The sequence below is a fragment of the Saccoglossus kowalevskii genome, chromosome 1, assembly GCF_978046115.1.
Source record: "Saccoglossus kowalevskii chromosome 1, keSacKowa6.1, whole genome shotgun sequence".
NCBI lineage: Eukaryota > Metazoa > Hemichordata > Enteropneusta > Harrimaniidae > Saccoglossus > Saccoglossus kowalevskii.
Window position 1 is genome coordinate 42,860,998 of NC_140641.1, and position 22,962 is coordinate 42,883,959.

At 37.1% G+C, this 22,962-nt stretch overlaps 1 protein-coding gene across 1 annotated transcript in view; it reads right to left on the bottom strand.

The window, feature by feature from the left end:
- LOC100373142 (sodium- and chloride-dependent glycine transporter 1-like) overlaps positions 1-22,962 on the bottom strand; it is a 50,698-nt gene that overhangs the window by 12,627 nt on the left and 15,109 nt on the right. Inside the window, exons 3-9 of the mRNA XM_085496440.1 lie at positions 20,706-20,837; positions 18,036-18,351; positions 13,849-13,981; positions 13,466-13,600; positions 10,774-10,877; positions 10,489-10,613; positions 802-914 (exon numbers count right to left, since the gene is read on the bottom strand). Coding sequence (XP_085352566.1) covers positions 802-914; positions 10,489-10,613; positions 10,774-10,877; positions 13,466-13,600; positions 13,849-13,981; positions 18,036-18,351; positions 20,706-20,837 — 1,058 coding nt within the window. The remainder of the gene's footprint in view (positions 1-801; positions 915-10,488; positions 10,614-10,773; positions 10,878-13,465; positions 13,601-13,848; positions 13,982-18,035; positions 18,352-20,705; positions 20,838-22,962) is intronic.

The following is a 22,962-nucleotide window of genomic DNA, read 5'->3' on the forward strand; positions in this document are numbered from 1 at the left end:
TTGCATATTTTGACACAAATTTAACGAATCTGACAGAGAACCACCGCACATATTCTTGCTGCAAATATGAAAGCAATTGGACTTATGGTTTAGGACTAGTTGTCGAAAATGACATTTTTTACCAAAATGACAAAAATACTCACTAAGAATCCAAATTTGCATATTTGACACAAATTTACCAATCTGACAGAGGACCACACCACGCATCATGGCTGGAAATATGAAAGCATTTGGACTTACGGTTTTAAACTAGTTGTCAAAAATAAAATGTTTTACCAAAAATGACAAAATTATTCACTAAAAATCCAAATTTGCATATTTTGACACAGTACCTTTTGTACGAATATGAATGGAATTGGTCAAGTACTTTCTAAGAAGAAATCGCTTAAAGAAAAACTTCACGCGGGACACCCATACCAACAGATCCGCTGAGTCATCTACGATGACAGCGGTGCTAAAAATGCCCAAAACAAAATAACGTACATTAAGGTCCCCCAATGTCCAATGTACTGTATGTAATGGTATCAGGTATGAACAAAATCCATCTGTAAACAGCTGAGAAATGCTTGATTTTGATTTTTCAGTACAAAAATGGCCGCCATTTGGCCATCATGAATAAGATCATAAAACAAATTGATGTTCATATTTTTAATATTATGTATGTGTGAATTTTGATTGTGATTGGTCCAGACATGTCTAAGATACAAGTCCGCATGCTCAGAGGTCAATCCTACATCCAAATGGGAAATAAAAAGTGCAAATTATCTAAATCATTGTTAAGGAAATGATGGCTACACTAACCTGGCTGTCTAAACACACTGTGAACATCATAAGAAAGAACAATGCTGACCAGAATGCTGATAACGGGATACGTGATAATGCTTCGGGGTAAACCACAAAGACAAGACCAGGACCTTTAATATAAATGCACATGGATTAGGAAAGCATTGTATGAACAACAAACAATTATATATAATAAATTATTATAAATGAATACTAAAGAGTAATAAATAAATGAATAAATCAATGCATTTGGTAGTATGACAGAATATTTATACATGGGGTATGTAATTTATTTTCACAAGTTATGTGGTGTATACTGTGGCCTTAAAATTACTTCTATAAGGCAGTGACCTATTTTACAATCTGTCCAATGATTGGCTAATCCACCATTCTATTCATATACAAATGTTGGCAGACATGCTCTCATCGATGTGTTTTCCACAGAGCAAGTAACAAAAATGCTTACCAAAAAAAGCAAATGATACAAAATTCTGTATTTCTTTCAAAAACGAATACAACCTTTGGACATTTCTCGAGGCAGTTTTTTTAGCGTATTTTAACATTGGTGTCAAAAAATAAATGGCACCTTTATTCTGACCGATACTTTGCATCCAGAGAGTAACATCTATATGTCATTGCCGGGACAATTTACAACAAATTTGATTCATTTTTGATACTTTACAAGCTATGTGATTTGCTGATCAATAAAGAAATGACGATTAGATGTGCTGCTCAATTTCTGAAAAAAACAAATACATATTACAGCTTGAGACATGGGCACATTACTTTGGTTTCAACATTGTTTTTAGTTTGAGTAGTACTGCACCAATTCAAGTTGTGCATGAACTGCCAAGACAAGCCACCTGACGGTTGAAATAGCTCCGCTGTCACACAAGAACATTGTGGTAGCGCACACCCATAAGACTTCTGGAAAACTGCCAGCTCAGTTTGATACCAAGTATCAAAGTAATTGAGCTAGTAGTTTTCAAGAAGAAATTGAAAATAGCATTTTTTACCAAAGATTACAAAAATATTTGCCAAATTAAAGGAATCATCATGAAATAAATAAATCTGATAAAGGTTCACCCAAGGTACATACATACATAAGTATCAAAGCAAATGAGATGGCAGTTTTCAAGATGCAGTTGAAAATACAATTGGTGACGAATAATGAACAAGCAACATTAACAGCTCTGCTCTGTCATCCACGAAGTCAGAAATAATATTTTTTATCAAAAATGTTCGTCAAAAATAGAAAAATTAAAAATATCGTTATGAAATGAACATATCTGACGGAGGTTCACCCATGCTGGCAGTTTACAAAAAAAAGTTGAAAATAAAAATTTTTACCAAAAATGAAAACAAAAATATTTGCCAAAAATAAAGGATTAAAGATGTTGTCACAAAATGAACAAATTTGACAGAGGTACCTACAAACCAAGCATCAAAGTAATTGAGCTGATAGTTTTCAAGAAGAAGTCGAAAATTCAATTATTGATGACAGTGGAGCTAAAAGAAGCGACTATCTTTGCAGCCAATATCAATATTTTTGAGCAAGATTGTAACTATGAATACCCCTGTATGTAGTAATAAAATATTAGGGTTGTACAAATTCATTTGTATACCTAATCATACCTACCAGAAAATCTGTGGAAATAATAAATTTCATTTATTACTTGTTAGGCTTAATTACAGATTACAGCGCGAACGGAAACAATTAAGGAAAATATCTGGGTCCACAAAGAACACCCTAGGGTAGCATTTCCTACAGAAAAAAAGGCCTCTCCTGTGGAGTCACCCATATGGAGCTCACGCACGCGAGACCTGATCCGTTCATTCTCACAAACGTTTCCGCTGCACCAACGGGCCGCCGGAAGCTTGTGGGGAGGTGGACGTATTCCCCAGACTTTCTGGTAGGTATGTACAACCCTAATAGTTTACTACATCACCTACCAGAAAGTCAGTGGAAATAATAAATTTCATTTATTACTCATTAGGCAGAGTAGCACGCTCCTTGGAGGTGGTAAAGCTCCGACGGCTGAAATGTATATTTTTTGACACAAAGAAGAAAGGTAAAAAAACTGAGAAATCTAAAACTACTCACTAACAAGGAGTCTCGTCCCAGGATACAACCACTCGGGCGACTCTTCAGGGACCGGGTGTCTTGAGAGTAGACCCCCCAATTTAGGGAGGCTTACTAAAGCGGGCCGACTGAACAATAAAATAGAACCCCAACAATTCTAATGCATCAAAACAGTGTATTGCTGGGGTTCGCGAGCGCTGATCAAAACCAGCAGCGTCAAGCAAAGAAGGCTGGTTTCGACTGAAGACACTATCTCACTAACGCTTTCGTGCATGGGGCCCCTTGGTGGTGTGGACTGGGTCAACGAACACTGTCTGACCCGTCACAAATGGACCCAACCTGTAGAGACCCTCCTCCAGTGCTTGGAAGTCTCTCAGGTAATAGTTAATGAAGACATTCTGAGATCTCCAGAACCCTGCTCAGAGCACCTGCTCGAGTTAGTCCCCAGACATCAAAGCCAATGAGTTGGCTACCCTGCGCACTTTGTGTGCCTTCACCTGGTGACATTCCAAACGAGCCGATGAAGAAGCAGTTAAGTTAAACTCTTCCACGATCGTATCAATCCACTGTGAAATGGTGATATTCGAGGCAGGGTGGCTCTGTTAGCCCCGCTCATAACAGACAAACATGCGCTTCTCACTGCCCCTAGACACCTTGGTGCGGTCGCAGTACCAGCTCCGAGCTCGGACAGGACATACAGTACAGTTCTCGCGGAAGCTTTGGCTTCACTTCAGCGTCAGCTTCGCTTCAGCATCGCATCAATATGGCATTGTTATGGCTTCAGCATCGCTTCAATGTCGCGACATTAAAAAGTTAGGCGATTATCGCTTCGCTTCATTGTGGCCTCATTATGGCGACAATGTGGCATCAGCATCGCTTCATCAAACAAAGAAGTACTGTACTCATTTCCCTCAAACCTGTTGACCGCTTCCGCTTTTGACCGGTCAATTTCCGTTTTATTTTCGACCGTGCAACAATTCGGACTACTAAAAATTTTCTGGTTTTCATAGATCACGGTTACTAGTTTAGTAACCGTGCATAGATGTTGAACGACCGTCAAAAGTTCAAATAATTTTTGTTTTAACTATCTATAATTATATGCACGCAATCTGACCCTTTGACCTAGATTTGGCTGGGATTGAATATTTTATTTTAGACGATATTCCGACGTGACTCACTGCTACAAAACGTATTCAACAGAAGTACAACATGGTTGTCTGGGTTTCTTTTCCTGATTGTGTTGAGTTTACGATTTGTATAATTATTGTTGTTTCCCCCCAAGCAGAAGACAAGCCGAAGGACCATGAAGCTAAATAGAATTCCCACGCATGGACGTGGACTGAGTGAAAGAAAATATTTCTAAGGCTAAAATAAAAATGACCTACTATTACACATCTTTGTGTATTTGTCAATTTTGTATATATTTGATATGACTGTATGATCGTAAATACCTAGAAAAATCTCGCCTTTCGTTAATAATTTCATTTGTTTGAAATGTCTACCGACCGTAATTTGTTTCTCCAAACGGTCCCGACGTCCGTCATTCAACACAATCAGCATTTATTTACACAATTCATGGGGATCATGTCCCGTAATTTGCGGGCTGTAAAACCAAATAATTAAACAAGTACTATTTATTGTATTTTTGTTTTACCTTGCGAAACTACAACAGAGTGTAGAGTTGTCGCGGTTAAATAGTCGCCTTGAAATCGATGGAATTTCAACTACTAGTATCCATTTCTCACCTTGAAATAAAAAAATCGAAGAGCATCGAGGGATATATTATTAACCAGTCTTACGAATCGCTAGCTTTATTTTATTCGAATTTATAAAATTCACGAGTTTTCTACATTTGTTGGCAACTTCCGCGCTAAAATGGTTGAAAATGTGGGTGTGGTTTTCTCGCAAAGTCCTGTTGATAATATGGACTAATATGGTTCTGTGACCCAGGTCGTGCTCCGATCAGGTGACTCTCAGCCAATCAATGATGTTGTAACAAAACATATTTAACGTAAATTGAAGGGACGTCGTACCATCCAATCTCCATCGTCGATTCACAAAGTTTTTTTTTGTGCTGTGACAGGCTTCGCAATTATTCACTGGAAAACATCAGTATATTTTGACAAACGGATGGGATTTTACCTAAGTTCAAAAAAAAGAAAAAAAAAAACAGGGCTGAGATACAAATCAGTTTTGCAAGTTGGGAAATAAGGTAAACCAGACTGGGGTCGATGATTTTCAGTATCGAAGGACTTCCGTGTGAATCATGACTTTCAAATTGTTCATCGGCTGGTGACCAAATATTTACGGCCACACTAAATGGACACGTTTTTTTTCTGAAGCCCAATAAATTATTTCTGCATGTCAAGTGCTATTCGATTTTTTACAGGGCATGGCTCGTTTTCATTCGAAAATATGTTTGTGAGAATACTTTTAAAGTACGTATAGATCGAGCTCAGATCACTGATCGTGACTTAATTTTGAGAATTGGTTGTCAAATTTTACCAGACCGACGCCACCACAACCAACCAATCATATGTTGGAAATGTACGCACTTGTTTTGGAACTTTGTATCAAGATGACTGGCGACGACGCCGACGCACCGTACGTGTGTGTTGCATGTTTTAGTAGTCCGGGCATGGGGTCGGACTCGGCTAAAACTAAACGAAACACAGAAAAATACCACCGAAATGAGGAATCTGAATCTGCTCTTCTAGCAGCAAATAAAATGAGCGAAAAAAGGTAAATTTTATAACAAGAACAGTTTCACTTCGTATACAGCAAATTGTGTTGTATCAGAACGACGATTGCATCGTGTGATTTGAATTTATCACGATTTTCCTTCCAGTCAATATGAAACTTGTCACCTTGCCGATTGTAATGTACTTCGCAAAGTTTTTGGTGCCCAATACTCGCAACACTAAATTAATTAAACAAGATATCTTTTTAAAATGTCATTTTACTCTTGATCATATTATTTTATTCGCCTTGAATTTCAAATCGATTACATATCGAACTTCTGTACATGTTTTTGTCTACTGCCCTTCTGCGTGCAAATAATGAGGTCATACTCATGTCACAATAAGTTGAAGCTGATGCCATGAGACTGCGAAGCTGAGGCCACGATGATGCCACAAAATAGCGAGGCGAACACAGCTTCAATTTTCAATGACGCGAAGCTGATGCCACAATGATGCGATGCTGAGGCGACAATGAAGCCATGCGTAGGCGACAATGATGCCACAAAAGCCAAAGCTTCCGCGAGAACTGTACTGTAGAGTCCGTTCGTGATGGTCCTCCTTGCCCACTAAGTTAGTGGGATTTGATTCTTGGAAAAAAGCCCAACCAAGTCTTCAAAATAACTTGTGAGTTCATAAAGGAGGCAGATCCGTCACTAAAGAACAGTGCCCCTATCTCTGAGCACCGCCTACCTGACGCCAGAGCCAAAAAAAAGGTATTTTCATAGTGACATATTTCATGCCCGCCTTATCCATAGGCTCGTCGTTAGAACCAACAACAAGTCCCAGTCAGGAGGATTCGCTAGTCCCTTGTGTGTGGCCTCTTCGAGCGGAAAGACTTAGACCGATATCCAAGAGTTGTCAATTGTAGATTTTTCTTGATCAAATAAATATAGGAAAAAACCGGCTACCTCGCTAATAGAGGGACTGAGATGATCAATCTCCCTTCCGTCACACAAATCAATGTACAGTCTCCATCTGGATTTGTGGCGTCCGACTGTGCCGAAGCGAGGAACTTGGACAACTTTGCAGAAAAGCCTTGCGCTTGAACGAGTTTATTGACAGCATCCATGCGTGAAGATGGCAGTTAGCTGCTAACAGAATCGGACGAGACCGGATGAGACCGGAGAGCTGCTAACGGAACCAGACGACGAATTGAAGTCATTTTGCCAATAAGCTACATCAGTTCGCGCATCAACGCCGATCTCATCGACCGGAGTTGGCTGGCGAGCTCTGCAATTGAGTCGGATCGCTCCTGAGAGGGACGAACAAGCCCTTGCTCTGTGTCGAACTGCATACCCAGAAAAACCAGGCTATGGGACGGCATTGGGTTGGACTTGGCTATATTTATTAAAAAGCCCAACTAGTGGAGGAGCATTTGCGTCAGTCGAACGTGCTCCACTAACAACCCCCTGTCTCGGTTGTGTAATAACCAGTCGTCGAGATGAGTTCAGATAGACCGACGACCGGTGTAGCAGCTGGGTCACCTGACTTAGCACTCTGGTGAACACATACGGTGCTGTACACAGACCGAAAGGCTGGGTGGTAAACGTTGCCCTGTAATGGGAATCTGAGATACCGGCTGCATGAGTGGTGAATGGGAATGTGGAAGTAAGCGTCGCTCAAATCCAGCGAAGCCAGCCTATCGCCCGAGTGCACTGACAGAAGTACCGAAGCTGGTGTTTCCATCCGGAAGCGATTGAGTTCCACAAACCCGTTCAGCCGACTGAGGTCCAGGACTGGACACCCCCCCCAAACTCTTGGGAACGAGGAAGATGTGGGAATAGAACTGTGGGAATAAATGGGGGTTGTCCACTAGGCGTATCACCCTTTTCTCTAGAAGACTGGCTACTTTCTGTCGGATCGTCTCCGCCTTGACCTCGTCCCTCGGCAAAAGACCTGAGGAAGAATGAGGAGTCAGGAGAGGAGGAGACCAAAGAGGAATCCGATACCCACGCGACACTACTGCGAGCGTCCAGGGATTGGAAATTCTCCTGCACCAAGCTGGTAAGTACTGCATGAGGCGCGATCCCATGGGATCAAGGAGCGGACGGGGATCAGAGCTAGTGCTTCCAGAACTCCAGCCTCCAGCATGGGAGGATGAGGACCGGGAGACTGAGCCCAAGGACTCCAGGAAGGGAGACCCGGAGTCGTACCACCATCCATGTCCAGGCAGTCAGCGAGACCTTCAAAGAGACTTCGCGGCCCCCTGGTCCCCAGAAGTGTCAGAATGCCAACCACCAAAGCCACGTTTTCTGGGCTTTTTCTGACGCTTCTCGCTACTAGTCTTCTTCTGCCCCTTCGAAGAAGACCACGTGTGCTTAGATCCTCGCTGGTTGTGGCCCCGAGCGGAGGACTTACTGCCTGAGCCACCTTGCAGTTTTGATTTGAACTGTTTACCAGAAGGACTAGCTACCAGGCAAATAAATTAACTATAAACATTGACAAAACAAATTTCATGATTTTTCAGACAGCTCAAAGAAAAACAACTATTGAGGGCGTATTATCAATTGATGATTTGTCATTAAGAATGGTGTCGTCAGCTGTTTATTTAGGTGTCACGCTTGACTCAACACTTTGTTGGAGACCCCATATCGATAACATTGTTAAAAAAATCAGTAAAACAATTGGGATAATCTCATACTTGAGGCATTATTTACCAAAATCCATTATGATATTACTTTACAACTCGTTGATTCTCCCACACATTGCTTATTGTATAGAAATATGGGGACACACTTTTAGCACATATATTGATCCAATTTTTAAATTACAAAAAAAGTTTGTCAGATTAATTTCTTTCTCTCATTTTCGAGCAAGTACCACACCACTTTTCCTGCAACTTGGCATTCTTGATGTGTATAAATTATGTAAGTACAATACATGTTTATTTGCATACGATTTGAAAAATGGCCGCCATGCACACTCTCTGGATCATTACGCCTTATCAATATCACATCCATACCATACACGATCAGTAACCTCTGAGAAACTTGCCACACCACAAATTAATTTAAGTTCAACTAAGAAAAGTCTGACATTTTCTCTTGTAAAACATTGGAATGAGCTCCCAACTTCGTTAAAAATATTAACTTTACGAAACTCGTTCAAAACGGCATTAAAAAAATATCTTTTAACTAATGTATAAATATTGCATTATTGTAGTATATGTATTAGTATTGTCTATTTTTGTTTTCTTCATTATTATTGATTATGAGAGTTTGTAGTCTCTTTACTTACTTAATTATGTATTTATTTATTTATTTTTAACTTAACAATATAATTTTTTTTGTGTATCACTATTCACAACAACGTATATTTTAACAGTTGAGTATGGTTTTGGGGCCAGGGACTAGATTAGTTCTGCTAGAACTACCTCTCTGGTCCCCACCAGGAATAATACATATATTATTATTATTCATTCAGATAAAGTTCCCTGTACAATTGTCTCTTTTTTCTGGTGGAATAAATCTATTCTATTCTATTCTACCTTGGCCAACAGGGATGCTAACCGGCCACCGAAGAGCCGGTCATGCCTCCAAGGCTTTCTCCGCAGGCAATCAAACTCGACCCCCGCTGGAGTAGGATAGGTGCACAGACTCAGAACTGCCTCTCACTCAACCGAAACCGCTCCTGCCAAGAGGGCAGTATGGACTTGCAAGATATCGCACATAGCGACTCAGCCCATCTGCCTGAGGATCGAGGTTTGTTGCTGAGCACTCAGTCAGAACCTAGCAAGGTGAGCTGGTGTTTCCGCGTTATCCAACAGCGTCCCCGCCATCTCAGAGATAAACGGGTTTGAAGGTCTAGTCTCAATCGTCGACCCCGCTACCTCGAGCAGGGAGTCAGATCGTGACAACTCTCCAACCATCTTGGTTGTCGACTGGAGGAAAGCCTCGTCGCGATTACCAAGTGGAAGGACGGATTTTTCACTCATTGAATCAGACATATCTTCGCTAGCTGCGGCTAGGGATTGCCCCTTTTTATCACGACTTTTACCTTAATCGCTTACCTTCAGCTTTCAACCTCGCCTCGCATTGCAACCACAGTTTAGGGTCCCATTGATCGCAGAGCCCCTCTAGGCAATACTCGGAGTCCCTGACGCAACCAAGGCATGAATGGCAACACATGTTAGGGTCCCAAACAGGCATTAGCTTAAAGCAGGATGAGCATGTCTTACATCCCGACTGTTGCGTCGGGACATTCTTCTTATTTTTTTGTGACTTGGGCATTATTGCAGTCTGGAAAAAATTACGAAATGAGATCGTGAAAAAACAAGAAAATTCACCGCGCCAGAATCCGGGTGAATTAAACTGAGCCGGCGATTCAACTAAAACAGGTAAAAAAAAGGGGCCCCTAATAATGGAAAGCCTTTACCGTAATGGAGTCAATCACCACACTAGATTCCTAGATAACCTCAGTCAGTAAAACTGTAACCTGCACTCTTGTCAGGTGTAGCAGCGGAGCTGAAAAATATCTGCACCCGTTGTAGCAGAAACAAGAGAGAATGAACAGATCAGGCCTAGCGAGCGCGAGCACCCTGTAGGTGACCCCTCAGGAGAGGCCTTTTTTCCTATAGGGAATGCTACCCTAGGGTGTTCTTTGTGGACCCGGGTATATACCATAATTGTTTTCGTTCAGGGCTGTAATCTGTAATTAAGCTTAACGAGTAATAAATGAAATTTATTATTTCTACACACTTTCTGGTAGGTGATGTAGTAAAGCGGTACAACTTTATCTTTATTCTACACATTATCAAATTACCTATATGGATTATATCTAATTCTACACATTATCAAATTATCTGTATGGATTATATCTAATTCTACACATTATCAAATTATCTGTATGGATTATATCTAATTGTACACACTATCAAATTACCTGCTTGTACAACTTTATCTAATTCTACACCAGTTTCTTTAGATAGAAATCCCAAAATAGAGAAGACAGCAATACCACAATATATACTGGTAGCACCATTCACAATTGGAACCAATACAGAATCTCTGTGAAAATACAAGAATTGAGTGAGTTGACATTATATGCTAAGATACTAAATGCACCAAACCAAAGGCAGTCACTTTTACATTTTTGCTTCACTCTTCATAATTTATTTTGTGATAGAAAATGGTCAAATAAACTAAGTATAAAATATCATGAACTTACCGGAGACAGTTATTGTGGAATTTGTTGTAACTTGCCATGGTTAGTAAACCTCCCCAAGATGGGCCAAGAGAGAAAAATACCTGAGTAGCTGCATCACTCCAAACCTAAACCAATGGTTAAATTATTAATACAATTACAATACATTCCAATTAGCATTATCTTTACCTACTGCTCGGTTGACTCACTAGTTAAAGTATTAAAACACAGTAATGAGGTAAATAAAATTAGCGAATGAATACGATTTTTTTTCTTTCTATATTGAATCTTTATATAACAAAACCTTGTTTTAATTTGACAGTATGTGTTAAATGAAAAAAGTGAACATGCATTACAAAAATGTATGAAAAGTTGTATTTCATTGAAAGAATACCATTTCTGTTTGCTGTCAAAAAAACTCATACACATACATTACTCATTCCGCCCAACCTCCCGCTTTCATAGCTTTTTTTTTCGACCGCTTATCGCTTAATTTCCAAACGCTCGCTGCTTTCTGACCAGAAACCGGTCACTCGCTTGCTCGCTTTTGTTCGCTCGCTCCTGCTATGGCTGGCTTCAGAAACATGGTCCCCTTGCCAACCGACCGATGGAGTAACGATGATCGTACATTGTATGTATAAACTTATGTTTTTATTCGTAATAAATTTCGATTTTAATGACGATTCAAAATACAATGCGTATTGCTTCTCTGTATTGGGAAGGGGGACAAAGACTCCTTCAAATCACTTGACACATTGTAACGTTTGCTACGCAAGTCAAACTGTGACCTGTATTTACATATTTACCTCCTTGTGTACATAGTTCAAGCAGCTATATAACTGGTCAATCAATCATGATTATATTGAGTACTAGTATTTGTGTGTTGTGTGTGTTTCTGTGTGTGATTTTGACTAAATTTATTCCGAACGGCACTCAAAATAATTTGACACTTTGTTATTTGCGAACGCAACTCACACTATGACCCTTACTCAATTTGCATAAGTAATACGAATGCTGTAGTTCAGACAATCTATCGGGTGCGCAAAACAAAACTGCACATATAATCATCGCATAGCTGAATTTCTACAAATCAATTGGACTTAAACTACTAGTATAATGACTGACGATTACTCGCTTGTCTGATCGAGTACATGCAGTGACGAATTATTGGATTGGCAGCAGCCGGACAAAAAATTAAAGAGATCTCGGAACAGTTAATTGTTGAGGAAAACATAAAACAAAACAAACGCAGCCAGTGATACATTTCGAAAATAAAAATACAAAATAAACGAAATCAGAGGCGCCGACCACGCGCATTGGAAATAAATAGAACGTGTTGTGACACAGTCTCACCAGACTCTTTCATTCATGCAATATAATTATACTATTTCCCAAAGCACTTATATTTAATACATTGACGAAAATTTAATACATTGACGAAAAACACTGCAAAAAAAATGTAAATCAGGCTTGTAATTACTAGTAACTCAACTCGAACGCAATATTGATCACTGTAAAAGTGGATAAATTCGAACCGCCATCAAATTCAAAATTCAAACGATCTCGTTGAATGTCAATCAAAAATAAACTTGATGTTTAGAAAGACAAACATAGTTGAACTCTGGTGACCTTGCCCTTTGTTATATAATATAATTCCCTTTATCTTAGTTTGTGTCAATATAAATATGCATTGTCATAATTAATTTTGAATACAAACAAGTTTTGGGGTTGAAACAGTGGGGAATCAGTCTACCGAATGTCTTTAAAAGATGTAAATATCTTACAAAAACATTGGTGCATTATTTGTTTAATTATTTTAAGGGACATAATTTCTAATAAGTAATTCAGATATTTTAGTATAAAAACAAATGCCTCATTGCAGAAAAAAAGTGCTGCATTTAGACGTGAATAGATTCATAAAACATGCAAGAGAACAGAAAATCTTAGCTGGCTTTTGTCCAAGTATTTTGTACAGGTGTCTGTCAAAAATTAATGATTCACTGAGACAAATATGAACTGCCTCATTGTGTGACTACTGTATTATATGAAAAGTAAAAAAAAAAACCCTTTATGAATAGCTATCATCGATTGGTTGATTTTTTTCAGTCTTACTATTCATGCCGACATTCTTCAATTGTTATAGCTGGTGCCACGGATTTTAACATAACTACAACTTGACCCGTGTTAAACCCAAACCATGCATGCATGACAACTGTCACCCTACACACGTTTACTCGACGAATACCGTACTCTACAGGTAGACATTTTTCGCTCTCCACCAAATATAGATGTTTTATTTCATATTAGTTGTGTCTGTGTCAGTGCCGTATTTAATTTCACATGTTTGGTCCGATCTTGTTTATGGTGGACATTATTACTACGTGTATGTATTATTACCAATTTTATATGGCCGTGTGATCCACCGTATTTTTTCAACGGTCGTTCTATAAATTTCTGATTGTATTTATTCTTATTTTAACATCATAAAAACAAAAATGATACACTTGTACATGAAACAGAAGGTAATGAACTGTAAATGCGGGCGGTTGCGCTGTCAGGCGAGCGAGCGAGCGATTGCGCGAGCGGATACTTCCGGATTTGCGCGGTCGAAAAAAATTGGCGGAAATTGTCCGGTCCGGAAGCGGACGGGAGGTTGTGCGAAATGAGTACTGTAAGCATTATCAAGATATATCTAAGTTATCCATCTTTTAGTTACCTTAGCAGAAGCCAACAATTCCCATCTTGGAATAAAAAAAAATTTTAGTCCATTTAAAGATCCTGGTAGAGTTACACCTCGTAATATGAGTATAGTTATTACAATATATGGAAACGTTGCTGTTACATACACAACCTGTAATGTACATGTAGAAAACAATGTAAGAATTCATTTTATAGGGTATTTGGTTAAGATACATCTTTTGGAGAGAAACTATTCATTTTTTGAGCTGGTCTTGAATGTTGAATTTGATCTCACCTATCTGCACACAAGTCAATTGATTACAAATTCATAGACTTTACTTTTACTTAAACTAGACATGGTTACTGTAAATTTGAATTTATGCTTCAGTGGGTAATATTACAGTAATACTGTGTACTTACCTTTCCTGATGTTTTGATTCCCCTGATCAGACACATAAATATAACCAACCAAGTGAGCAGTAGAATAAGAGCCAAATCCCAATGTACTGCGCCTAAGTCACCTATTCCATCAGTTAGACCAAGTACATGGTTACTGTAAAGTTACATTGTATTATAAATGCAATCAGTCTGTACCTAAGTCATCTATTCCATCAGTTAGACCAAGTACATGGTTACTGTAAAGTTACATTGTATTATAAATGCAATCAGTCTGTACCTAAGTCATCTACTCCATCAGTTAGACCAAGTACATGGTTACTGTAAAGTTACATTGTATTATAAATGCAATCAGTCTGTACCTAAGTCATCTATTCCATCAGTTAGACCAAGTACATGGTTACTGTAAAGTTACATTGTATTATAAATGCAATCAGTCTGTACCTAAGTCATCTATTCCATCAGTTAGACCAATTATATGGTTACTGTAAAGTTACATTGTATTATAAATGCAATCAGTCTGTACCTAAGTCATCTATTCCATCAGTTAGACCAAGTACATGGTTACTGTAAAGTTACATTGTATTATAAATGCAATCAGTCTGTACCTAAGTCATCTATTCCATCAGTTAGACCAAGTACATGGTTACTGTAAAGTTACATTGTATTATAAATGCAATCAGTCTGTACCTAAGTCATCTATTCCATCAGTTAGACCAAGTACATGGTTACTGTAAAGTTACATTGTATTATAAATGCAATCAGTCTGTACCTAAGTCATCTATTCCATCAGTTAGACCAAGTACATGGTTACTGTAAAGTTACATTGTATTATAAATGCAATCAGTCTGTACCTAAGTCATCTATTCCATCAGTTAGACCAAGTACATGGTTACTGTAAAGTTACATTGTATTATAAATGCAATCAGTCTGTACCTAAGTCATCTATTCCATCAGTTAGACCAAGTACATGGTTACTGTAAAATTACATTGTATTATAAATGCAATCAGTCTGTACCTAAGTCATCTATTCCATCAGTTAGACCAATTACATGGTTACTGTAAAGTTACATTGTATTATAAATGCAATCAGTCTGTACCTAAGTCATCTATTCCATCAGTTAGACCAAGTACATGGTTACTGTAAAGTTACATTGTATTATAAATGCAATCAGTCTGTACCTAAGTCATCTATTCCATCAGTTAGACCAAGTACATGGTTACTGTAAAGTTACATTGTATTATAAATGCAATCAGTCTGTACCTAAGTCATCTATTCCATCAGTTAGACCAATTACATGGTTACTGTAAAGTTACATTGTATTATAAATGCAATCAGTCTGTATCTAAGTCATCTATTCCATCAGTTAGACCAAGTACATGGTTACTGTAAAGTTACATTGTATTATAAATGCAATCAGTCTGTACCTAAGTCATCTATTCCATCAGTTAGACCAATTACATGGTTACTGTAAAGTTACATTGTATTATAAATGCAATCAGTCTGTATCTAAGTCATCTATTCCATCAGTTAGACCAAGTACATGGTTACTGTAAAGTTACATTGTATTATAAATGCAATCAGTCTGTACCTAAGTCATCTATTCCATCAGTTAGACCAATTACATGGTTACTGTAAAGTTACATTGTATTATAAATGCAATCAGTCTGTACCTAAGTCATCTATTCCATCAGTTAGACCAAGTACATGGTTACTGTAAAGTTACATTGTATTATAAATGCAATCAGTCTGTACCTAAGTCATCTATTCCATCAGTTAGACCAAGTACATGGTTACTGTAAAATTACATTGTATTATAAATGCAATCAGTCTGTACCTAAGTCATCTATTCCATCAGTTAGACCAAGTACATGGTTACTGTAAAGTTACATTGTATTATAAATGCAATCAGTCTGTACCTAAGTCATCTATTCCATCAGTTAGACCAAGTACATGGTTACTGTAAAGTTACATTGTATTATAAATGCAATCAGTCTGTACCTAAGTCATCTATTCCATCAGTTAGACCAATTACATGGTTACTGTAAAGTTACATTGTATTATAAATGCAATCAGTCTGTATCTAAGTCATCTATTCCATCAGTTAGACCAAGTACATGGTTACTGTAAAGTTACATTGTATTATAAATGCAATCAGTCTGTACCTAAGTCATCTATTCCATCAGTTAGACCAATTACATGGTTACTGTAAAGTTACATTGTATTATAAATGCAATCAGTCTGTATCTAAGTCATCTATTCCATCAGTTAGACCAAGTACATGGTTACTGTAAAGTTACATTGTATTATAAATGCAATCAGTCTGTACCTAAGTCATCTATTCCATCAGTTAGACCAATTACATGGTTACTGTAAAGTTACATTGTATTATAAATGCAATCAGTCTGTACCTAAGTCATCTATTCCATCAGTTAGACCAAGTACATGGTTACTGTAAAGTTACATTGTATTATAAATGCAATCAGTCTGTACCTAAGTCATCTATTCCATCAGTTAGACCAAGTACATGGTTACTGTAAAATTACATTGTATTATAAATGCAATCAGTCTGTACCTAAGTCATCTATTCCATCAGTTAGACCAATTACATGGTTACTGTAAAGTTACATTGTATTATAAATGCAATCAGTCTGTATCTAAGTCATCTATTCCATCAGTTAGACCAAGTACATGGTTACTGTAAAGTTACATTGTATTATAAATGCAATCAGTCTGTACCTAAGTCATCTATTCCATCAGTTAGACCAATTACATGGTTACTGTAAAGTTACATTGTATTATAAATGCAATCAGTCTGTATCTAAGTCATCTATTCCATCAGTTAGACCAAGTACATGGTTACTGTAAAGTTACATTGTATTATAAATGCAATCAGTCTGTACCTAAGTCAGCTACTCCATCAGTTAGACCAAGTACATGGTTACTGTAAAGTTACATTGTATTATAAATGCAATCAGTCTGTACCTAAGTCATCTATTCCATCAGTTAGACCAAGTACATGGTTACTGTAAAGTTATATTGTATTATAAATGCAATCAGTCTGTATCTAAGTCATCTATTCCATCAGTTAGACCAAGTACATGGTTACTGTAAAGTTATATTGTATTATAAATGCAATCAGTCTGTACCTAAGTCATCTACAATGTACTTCATCAGTTAGACCAAGTACATGGTTACTGTAAAGTTACATTGTATTATAAATGCAATCAGTCTGTATCTAAGTCATCTATTCCATCAGTTAGACCAAGTACATGGTTACTGTAAAGTTACATTGTATTATAAATGCAATCAGTCTGTACCTAAGTCAGCTACTCTATCAGTTAGACCAAGTACATGGTTACTGTAAAGTTACATTGTATTATAAATGCAATCAGTCTGTACCTAAGTCATCTATTCCATCAGTTAGACCAAGTACATGGTTACTGTAAAGTTATATTGTATTATAAATGCAATCAGTCTGTACCTAAGTCATCTCTTCCATCAGTTAGACCAAGTACATGGTTACTGTAAAGTTACATTGTATTATAAATGCAATCAGTCTGTACCTAAGTCATCTATTCCATCAGTTAGACCAAGTACATGGTTACTGTAAAGTTATATTGTATTATAAATGCAATCAGTCTGTATCTAAGTCATCTATTCCATCAGTTAGACCAAGTACATGGTTACTGTAAAGTTATATTGTATTATAAATGCAATCAGTCTGTACCCAAGTCATCTACTTCATCAGTTAGACCAAGTACATGGTTACTGTAAAGTTACATTGTATTATAAATGCAATCAGTCTGTACCTAAGTCATCTATTCCATCAGTTAGACCAATTACATGGTTACTGTAAAGTTACATTGTATTATAAATGCAATCAGTCTGTACCTAAGTCATCTATTCCATCAGTTAGACCAATTACATGGTTACTGTAAAGTTACATTGTATTATAAATGCAATCAGTCTGTATCTAAGTCATCTATTCCATCAGTTAGACCAAGTACATGGTTACTGTAAAGTTACATTGTATTATAAATGCAATCAGTCAGTACCTAAGTCATCTACTCCATCAGTTAGACCAAGCACATGGTTATTGTAAAGTTACATTGTAGTAATGCAGTCAGTCATTCAGTTGAGGTAATAATTCATTTGATTGCAAAATGAAATAATATGTTCTATTGTATTCTACCGGTATTCTACTTACTTCCAGAATTCCTCAGCTGGTGTAACTGGTTGTAGAAAAGATGTATTTGTCAAGGTTACCATAAATGATGCATTTACGTCAGTGCGAGAATAATTTATATACGACGTGTTTACCAACAATGTGTTATTATTGGTTATGTTTGCATGGTCCTGAACAATGGCACATGCGGGTGTATTCCATTCATTATTGCATTCGGACCATGGTACACCAGGAATGGCAGTGAAGGATGCAATAAAATAATACAATATATACATAATGAGAACATTATAATATATTGTGGTTAATCCAGTGATGATAATCATTGCATATCCAGCACCTGTTAAATATGAAAACATCAATCAGTCATTACATTTGACAATAGCCTCTTAAAGACCATGAAAGGTGTTTTATACTTTTTCCACACTCAGTTTACCTTTTCAAAAATTGTAAATCACCAAGTTTTTCTTGAATCGGTGCTAACTAACCATATTTCAAATTTTCTAATTCAAGTAATTTAATTGTATTTTGCTAATTAAAAATTACACTGTCATCTGATATAACTTCCCTATTTGACAAAAGAATATCAAATCAGTGTAGCCGTTTTTAAGATAAGAATATTCACTAAAACAAGTAAGGTTAGCAACCTAAATAAAATATGGATTCTGGATGCTAATTCAGACTTTTGGAGCCGAGTACCTGGTGTTCGATTGATTCGTACCAAATAACATTAGTGCCAATTCTATTTGTCCCACAAGTTTATTAATCCCAAAGTCAATTTGTCTGGTTCAAGGTTACCTCGAACCGAATTTCTTGATACTAACTAGCTTGAACTCAACTTGCCAACAACAACAGTATGTACTTATCATATTCATTCTGTTTTTTTTCAATAGTGAATATTGCTGAAAGACGTGTTGTGCTTTTACATGCACCAAGCATTTTGTCTTGTTACTGATATGTAAGAAAAGTCGCATATGCAGATGACATTTTTCTTTGTGAAACAAATTGCTTGACAAACAAGAGACTACAAGATAAGAACAATTTAGCAATATTACATTGGAACAATTTAGCAATATTACATTGGAACAATTTAGCAATATTACATTGGAACAATTTAGCAATATTACATTGGAACAATTTAGCAATATTACATTGGAACAATTTAGCAATATTACATTGGAACAATTTAGCAATATTACATTGGAACAAAAAGTACACACAAGTATTTGGAACCATGGTATATATGCTAGATGTTTGACAGGGGTAGATAAATTGACTAAGCACATCTCCATTGAACTCTCAACCATGTGGGACATTTTTCCTACACAAGATTGTAACGCTGACCTTCTTTTATCGTATTACCCCGGGCACGCGCCCCTCCCTGGGCTAGCACCCACCCCCTGTTTTCACATAAGTTACGTGTTGGGGACATCCTCGGTTAAACGCCCAGGGTGATTTTTAGCCAAGAACGGGGTCAACAATAAAGTTTTATTTGTCAAAAACGAACGCGTTCGATTTATTTAAATAGTGTGTTTGTTACAGTAGTTCTCTTTTTGGAGTGTGTGGTGGCCCTGAAAAGAGCCGCTTTGTTTGTGTTTTTACGTAAAAACTCATTGGAACTTAACGACGTAAGATGAACCACGCAGCATGTGGCCCACACGTTCTGCTTTCTCTTCATTCACGATGAATCCAATATTGCAACGATCCATACCTTGGTGAGTGGTTTGAAGCACTTAGCTTTGGTTTCAAAACGTAGCATTTCGCTGACTGTGAATCCATAACGGGAGCTAGCACTTTTGAGACATCACGTCGTAAACTTGCTACTTTCTTTCCATCCTTCATCACAGCATGTGGATTATTTTTCTGTCGTTGAAGAAAAAACATTTTGCCGACCTCAAGTCCATTACAATAACCATAATGAGGCAAGCCGACGATGGGAACTTGTTGCATCATCGTTATTTTTGTAATTTTGTCACATGTGTGGGTGCGTGAATAAATGATGTTAATGAGGTCGACCAGAGTTTATTTTCAGTCTGTTTTTTATGTATCGCCATTTGGATATGTTTATGTATTCACAATAGTTTGTAAACATTTCACATCTGTAATAAAAGGTTTATTTGTTTCATAACCCTGTCTGCTATTCTTCAGTAATTACGATGCGATGTATCAATACGTGCGTGAACAAAATTATGCTAATGAGGTCATCGCCATCTTGGATTACAAGCGGTAGTTTTTTCCCGGCCGTTTCGACTTGCACTGATCACGGTTACCAGTACTAAAAAGTAACCGTGCATTGATTACAATACTTACCATACTTTGTAGCCAATTTCAGTGAGTAATACAACTTCATTCGCTGACATAAAACAAGTTTTATTCTTGAAATTCGACCCTGTGTCTTAGTGTTTCCACAGTTCTTGACCGAGTGCTCACGTTTATTGAAACCTCGCATAAATCAAGAAATAAGTTCGTGTACAAAGTGTACGAAAGCATTCCTTTATTTGACCTTATCATACGATCACAAAAACAACTTTTTAAAATCTTTTTTGGGGTGGTCCTCGCATAAGCGCCCACCCCCAATTTTTCCCGATTTTGTATGTTCAGGCCCTTGGACGCGTGCCCGGAGTAATACGGTAGTGGTCTGAGGACTGACTAAAAGAGACAATGGGAGGAATGTGATTTGTGTTGCTTTCTTACCTCGAAAGAGACGACAGACTTTCCATGCTGTGATTGGTCCTTCACTGCAAAACTGTCCAAAGGCAACTTCCAAAAAGAACAACGGCATTCCACATAGCATCATAAAGATCACATAAGGAATGAGAAACGCTCCTGTAACAAGTCATTGTCAATAATTTTAGTGACATTTTAAAATCATATAAATCACTAAAACATTGATCAAAGCTACTAATACAGTGAATTTTATAATGATATATTCTTTAGGCCAGACTTTTTTTATTCCTTGTTTCTCGAGTTTTTATAAGGCAATTGTTTTGAGGAGGGTGGACAAAAAATAAAATTAATTCTTTTTTTCCCATTAGATTTGTGTGATTCTCAAAGAATTGTAAGTGAGATCATTGATCGGAGAGAAGAAATGAAATAAAATTTTATTCCATGTATAACCTTGTTTCTCATCTGTGTGAGACTTCGATAGTTTGATCATGATACTCCTACGAAAATGCAACTTGGATTTGTTATGCGGCGGGCGGTAAAAATATGAAGATAAAAATAATTTTTTTTTAGCAATTTTTTGCGCTTACAAGTCGGCGAGCACGAGAAATTATGCTGCAATTAAATTTTTATTTTTATTTCATTTTCGGCTCGTGTTCATTTGGCGGGTTCGCAAAACAAGGGATAATAAAAGTCTGGCCTTAAATACAAATGTAAATAATTACATAGCAGTAAATCAACCAATGATTGAAGAAAACCCACAAAGACTCATGGGTAATAGGTGTTAAATAATGGCTTCTGTAGCCAATGACAATACTTTCTATGGATTAGAATGAACAAGGTTCTACTAGGGTACATTTTTATAATTTTCATTTTTAAAAAATAATGCCTTTATAAATTCACTTTATGACCTTGGATATAATAAATTAATAAATAATAGTTTAAATTAAACCTAAATAGAGATAACAAATGGAAGAAAGCTGAAGATATTAAAGACATGAAGTACAAATAAGGAATACTCTATTTACTATTGCTATGTTTACACGACAGCAATTTATCAAAGCCCAATGTCGTGAGCCAGCAAAAATGGCTGTGTAGGTACGCGCATTAATATCTATTTGGTAGAGTAAAGAAATTTGAATTGAATTCTGGAAAATCTCAGCTTTAGTTCTGCTCGACATTGGAGATAATCTCCTGTTAATAGATGGGGAAAAGTAGTAATTCGGCTCCGATGGAATGTTGCCATGTAAAAGTAGTAATTCGGCTCCGATGGAATGTTGCCATGTAAACGTAGCATATATTTGAAAAGTATCTTCAATACACATAGGTCAAAAAATTGAAATATAGGCATTTAACCATACACTTGTCTTGGCCAAAATGCAATATTTTATTTTCAGCAATACTGACATAGATTTTTACCTAGTGTGGGATGGAATATTTTTTGATTTTCAGCAATATAACTTGAATGTAAAAGTAAAAAATATATTTGCATGATTGCCTTGCCTGCAAAGTAAATCAACACGATGCCTGGGTTTCTTTTCCGTACTGTTGATGTATATACTTTAGCGGAGAACACAGACTGAGTGAAATGAAACAATACAAAATAAAATAAATCTAATACCACAACCCTAACTGTTATTTGTGTGTGCGAGTTATAATAGAGTACGTGTAGTTATCCAGTGAAATATCCATGCCGCCAACTGGAACTTGATCGATAATAATTTTGAAAGTCCTGGTATTTTGAAGTTTTGCAATGTCTTAGCGGTCACCACAGTGGTTTTGAAGCCGAGTTTTATAACAATGATGTCTAGTAATCAACAAGATTACCTAAGACAAAAATAAATGAAATTTATGGGAAATGTGCAGTCACAATTCATGACTGAAAATCCAAATAATTACTAGATCATTTTTTTGCTAAAAAGAAAACTGACTTGTCGTGGGGACTGTCGCCGTGAAATTAAACTGTCCATTTCTTACCTTACTAGTAAAATGTAAAAAATATTCCAAAGGCATGAAGGAATACATTAACAATCATTCTTGCCTATCACTAACTTTATTCCATTGAAACTGTAAAATATTTGAGGTTTTCTATCAATGACTTTAGTGATAAAATGGGTGAATGGGAGATAAGGTTTTTTTTGGCGCAGGAACCAAAGGTATATGGTGAAGAAACCCATCAGTCTCAGCTGACCATCACTGATGTTGTAACAACACGTACTTGATGCAAATCAACAGTCTGACCTGTATATTTGCATTTTCGAAACAGTCAGAAACATGGTGACAAATA